At 33.3% G+C, this 6,036-nt stretch overlaps 1 protein-coding gene across 1 annotated transcript in view; it reads left to right on the forward strand.

Annotated features, from left to right (window-relative positions):
* Positions 1 to 396: 396 nt before the first annotated feature.
* Positions 397 to 6,036, forward strand: part of LOC108735509 (cysteine sulfinic acid decarboxylase-like) — a 40,672-nt gene continuing 35,032 nt past the window's right edge. Inside the window, exons 1-2 of the mRNA XM_018467493.2 lie at positions 397 to 667; positions 3,208 to 3,436. Coding sequence (XP_018322995.1) covers positions 399 to 667; positions 3,208 to 3,436 — 498 coding nt within the window. The 5' untranslated portion in view covers positions 397 to 398. The remainder of the gene's footprint in view (positions 668 to 3,207; positions 3,437 to 6,036) is intronic.

Genomic DNA, 6,036 nt, shown 5'->3' on the forward strand with positions numbered 1-6,036 from the left:
ATATTCGAGACATATTTTGCAATATAATTCCGAAAACTTAAGTAAAGTTTGTGAAGCATCATTATAAAAAATCATTAATGGTAATTTTAATAAATGTATGACCTAGTTATTTATTGCGTAATTATCATATAAATCTAAAATATTAATCACCTTCTTACGCATTTCTAATTGGTGTGCTACCCTTTGGAAAGTTGACGACATAAATCTTTAGGTATTTCCCTTCGGAGGGTTCCAGTTTGCAGCAGCGGCAGCGTAGAGAGATAATTCAATTAATTATTTAGGGACCGACATGCGACAACAACAAATAAAGACTTCCCTTTTAGGGCACGGTTAATTGGGGCCCGTATAAAAACTCGATCTAATTCCGGCGACTAATTTATTACACTGTTTCGCGAACCATGTGCGATTTCCACCCCATACCAGAGTTGCAAAAACACGGGTCCTTTCTCGAGAACGTGGTCGACATCCTGTTCAAAAATGTCGTGTTTACAACTAACCTTAGCAAGGTCGTGCTATGGAAACATCCTGAAGATTTGAAGAAGACCTTCGATTTTTCGTTGGACCAACATGGAACATCGCATGAAAAACTCTTGGCTCTTATAAAAAATACAATTAAGTTTAGCGTGAAAACGGGACATCTGTATTTCATTAATCAACTTTTTTCAGGGTAAGACAAAGCTTTCATTTAATCATTTAGAAGCAGTCTAGACCAATTATAAATAAAATATATAAATATTGGCATTCTAAAAACGTCGACCCCGACAGTTGATTACAACCACTTAAGAACATCTCTACAGCTTAATATATAATAAATCAACTTTTCCTAAACCAATAGATTGGAGATAGTATATCGTATACTATTCTAAAAGTGTGACTACTGTTACTACTCAAAGGAATCCGTTAAGCAAATTTACAAAGTTTGTTTGAATCAAACTTCTTACATAATCAATAAGTGTCAAGTCACAACAAGTAAATCCAAATGACGAAAAACGTTGCAATAACAGCTGTAATTCATATATTGACAATTAAAATATCCAAATTATTCTTAACCGAATAAGAATATATGAATATTGGCATTCTAAAAACATCAACCCCGACAGTTGATAACAACCACTTGCGAAGACGTCTACAGTCTTATATACAACAGTAAATTAACTTTTTCTAAACTAATAAATTGGACGTAGTATATCGTATACTATTCTAAACGTAGTGACTATTCCTCAAAGGAATCCGTTAAACAAATTTATAAAGTTTGTTTGAATCAAACTACTTACATAATCAATAAGTGTCAAGTCACAACAAAGTAAATTCAAATGAGAAAAGAAACAGCTGTAATCAGTATTACATTTGCACAGAATCTGTGATTTCAATGTACCAGTGGTCGCGACCAATCCTAAAAACATCGACTTCGACAGTTGACTTACGTCATGTCAGTCAAATGCTTTCATGCTACTATACTAATAACCATAATTGTAATAATAACAGAGTAATTTCGACTTGAATAAATTGATCGATGCGGTAGCAACAGCAGTTTACTAATGTCATAATAGATATATAATTTACTTTAATTATATACAACGGACAGCTAATTACGATATAAATTGGTTTTCAGGAGTGGTAAAGAATTGTAATTAAGCATTGAATAAATTGTTTTAGTCTGGTGCAATATTCAATTTGCAAATCATTTTAAATAATCATCATCTGATTTTATTTCACAGTCAATAGCAGCTGTTGTTATTTCCGAAAAAGCATTTCTACACGTACGTAATCATGCACGCAAGTTATTTTTGCGTTGTTGTACCGATGAGGGTTGATTTCTATGTATCTATGTAAAATATTGTGTTTGGGATAAGCGTTATTGAATCGACTTCTATAATCCAAATGAATCCATCCTATTTGCACAGCGAGCAAATCTTTGCTCCGCTTGTTACCCATCCGGTTAAGTCGAAACCTTCCTTTGCATTTCAATGAAATGGAATTCCTGAACGTGTATTGTCACCACATTGTCGCACATAAATGAGGATTATCTTCAAAATGGGCTCTACGACGTTCAATTGACAATGGGCTGTTTACAAATCGACAACGAATTTCTTAGCATTCGATAGAATTTCCCCGTCAAGAAAGTGAGAGAAGGTAGCGGATGAATAGTCTCAAAAACCCATATGATATAAACTTACTCCAGAATCTTTATTTTTCATTGAAAATACGTATCTATATTATCCCATTTACTAACGACCTAACAATATTTTGAATCTACATGTATACAAAATTTTAAAAAATTTTAATTGTAACACGACAGTGGATTAGATTCTAAACTGAAGAAGAGACAGTGAGTATAAAAAATATTAGAGACCTTAAGGGCTATCTCTTCCTGTCTATTTCCCATGCCATTCGTTTGACACTTGAGGTTTCAGAAGATTGATGGAAACCCGCAAACTAAAACTCTCATTCTCAGTTACATTAAGAAATCTCTTGATAGTTTTATTGGAGTTATGATTTCCTCTGATCTATTGATCTAACCACAACAGTACGTATTTTCATATACATTGTTACTTAGAAACAGTACAAACTTTCTGAAAACAGTAAAATACAAATAGTGATGATCTTCGACCACGTTTATACTTGCTTACTTCACTTTATCATATGTTTTGCCTTCAAACCTTAAGAAATCATAATAAAATAAGTGAATAACACCAAATACATTCAGATTAATTGACGTCTGCTAGTTGTTTAACTCAGTTATATGGATGGAAGTTTATCTTAAAGGTTTGAAAAGATTTCATACAGGATCAGTTTCAAGATAGATTTCCGGAATATTAAACTTTCTGGAGCCATCTTGATACGAGCGGGATGAAAAATACCCCGAATCGAGTTGTTCTAATTCTAATTAAAATGAGTTAATGTAATTGTAAGTCGTTGAACTACGTAAATCTTGTTAGTACTACCTAATACTTAAGCAGGAGCAAACTGCAAGCTTTGTCTAACCAGAAAGGGAGACACATTTTCAACATTAGCTAGTGGATAGGTATTATGTATCCTACCTGCTCCAGATGTTGTGACAAGGGGATTAACTTTGCCAAAACAAACAGAAGGTGGCTTTCTAGACTTTAAAAATAATTCCGTTTCCGCCCGATAAATCTTAATAAAGTTCCAAGTTGAGCACTTGAGTCGCAGAGCAATGGTCTAAAATGCAATGTATTATTCTAGATTAGATCCCTACGGATTGGCCGGACAATGGCTCACGGACGCTCTGAACGCAAGTATGTATACGTACGAGGTTGCCCCAGTTTTCACCCTAATGGAAACCACGGTAATTCAGGAGGTGTGTCGGATGGTCGGTCCCGACTGGCAAGATGGCATGTTCTGTCCAGGCGGGTCCATGGCTAATGGGATAGCCATCCATTTGGCGCGATTTAAATACAACAAGTCCATTAAGGTTAGTTCCTTACTTGAACGTTCAATATAAAGGCGATGGATAATTAATAAAAGAACTTCACATTGTACTCACTTAAAAAATCTGATATCTTCGTATATTGCAAACGTTCGGTCGTGTACTTTGCGGTATGATTAGCAGTTAGCAGGCTAATTAACTGGTGTTAATAAGTTAGACAACATGTGACTTGCTTAAATATGAATCAACTTCATGTTTATCCAATTTATGAAACCGTTTGCTTTTGGGCATCATCAGGATCTCTATACGTAATGGTAACCGCCAAGCGTCATTACATTTTCTTATTCGAATCAGATTGTAAAAATTTGGTGAGATTTATGAAACAAGTTTCAAGATTATGTTATTATTAAACTCTACATCTCTATAAAAAATTATACAGTGTTATAATTAATATTGAATTAAGATTGAAAAGTCATCCTTTGTCCTTCGACGTAAAAAAAAATTATAGCACTGTAATTTGTGATTAGTTTCTTGATTAATGCTATTTGAATGATTACAAGTTATTCTAATTATTATTTTAGGTAGAAACATTTTGCGTAACTGAAGTAATCATAATTCTTAACCCAACTAGAATTTACACGGAACATGCCTCATGTAGCGTGTAGACCTCATTTAATATCCCTAAATTAGGGATAGATAGATAGGGATACATAGTAGTTCCTCTTAAAATGTCACATTAGAACCGCACAAAGAAAGTGAGGGCCATTGAAGTAATGTTAGCCATATGATTTTTTACATTACGACTGACAGGTTAATGAATTTGATTGTGTAAAATAATCATTCCAGATTTACTTTTTCTCTTATAATTCTCTTTCAGTAAATTGTTAAAGATACCTAAGTAACCTGAAAATTCACTTTCTCAACTTACGAAATAATTCAAAAGGCATTAAGTCTGACTATAGACTAACGTTATTAATAAAATACTTTTTGAAGAAAAGTTTAATGCTTCTTTTCTATCGGGCATTACATGAAGGTAAAACTAATGCGACACTGAAACTTCGACAGTACATATAATAATAATAAAAACAAAAGGATGATAACAGAGCAAGTAAAAGTTATCTTTTAGGGGCTCAGAAAAGAGAATTTTTCATAAAAAATTTAAGGAATGAACTACGAATTCGAAGTTTCATAAAAGTTATTGCGTAATGCCAAACGAAAAAGAAAAGATATTTTAGGAAATTCTAGCTTGATATTATTAACATTCGAGGCATTTCAGATTGTAGAAAATCTTCAGAGAAAATTATTATTTTAGCACTTTGGTAACTGTAAAAATAATTTAATAGGTACCGAAGAATTTTAAACACTCAAGTGTATAAATAAACGAGCTATAGGTGGGTTTATCCAGTTTTCAAAGTATCCTTTTAAGTTCTAATATAATCTAGACAGCATTACTTTTATTAAATGCATAGGAAGCTTTCGTTCATCAGCCAGCGCAGAGCAACGTCTGCCTAGCAGCTACACGCTTCCGGAAATTAAAATGTCTCTAAAATAACATAATACAAAGTTCTTCGGCGTAAATAAAAGGCGATATCGTAATCTTATCTTTCCAATATAACGAAATTGCCTTTCTAGAAGAAGCAATATAACTAACCAACGCGATTTATGTGTCGTAAAATTCAACTTACATTTATCGATCGTTTGGAGTATATGTAGGTGAGTTCCAATTCACTATAGCCTACCTACTACATTTTTGTGCGCGACATCTATCAAATATACACACATAATTATAGGCGGACTAAAATAAGCTTAAAGAGTTCGGTATTAAAAAGGATTTTAAATATAGGCACATAATACATATAGCATATGACAACTTTAGAGATGGATACATAAAGCATTAGAAAGAGTAGAAGAACAGAGGGCGCTATGGAAGACTATAAGAAGTAGATGGAAATTTCAAAATTGGCATAATCCGCAAAAAACTTCATTTACTTTCTTCTTTCAATTAACTTACTAACTGGACTGGAGCGGTGACTAACAGAACGCCCACTTTTACACGTGACAGCCGTTACAAGGAATACCGTAAACATAGAAAAGAGATGCCACAGAGGAATTGCAGCGGATACCAATAGAGAAAAAGGAATAACATTACACCAATTGATGTGTAACAGAAAGAGATGCAGACAGACAGTATTTCAGCATGTTGTCAGCATCGGACTTTAAAGAAAGTTCAACATTCTCAGGAGTTTAGGAAAGTAAGTCGCGTGTTTAAAGATATGATTCCAACCAGGCAGTTATAAAGCCGATCCTGATCATTGCGTACCTAAACAACCTCTAACTGTTGCACCGCTTACTATATATCTCTTTTCACTTTGTCTCTACTCCTTATGAATCATTTCCTAACTTAAGGATGTTTGGGAGGTATGTCAAAATGCTACGAGACAAATAAAAATTTGGAAGAACGTTCCTCATTCAATAACAAAACTCCTGTAAAAATTACAAATCGATTCACTAAACCGTTAAAAAGTTATTGAAATTTTAAAAAATTGTAATTTTACACGTCATTTTATGGAGATTCGTTAACCGAACAGATTAAATTTATTTTTATTAACAGAAAAAAAGGTGACAGAAATTTCAAACTTTTATAT

The sequence above is a fragment of the Agrilus planipennis genome, unplaced genomic scaffold (genome assembly GCF_000699045.2).
Source record: "Agrilus planipennis isolate EAB-ADULT unplaced genomic scaffold, Apla_2.0 scaffold91, whole genome shotgun sequence".
Lineage (NCBI taxonomy): Eukaryota > Metazoa > Arthropoda > Insecta > Coleoptera > Buprestidae > Agrilus > Agrilus planipennis.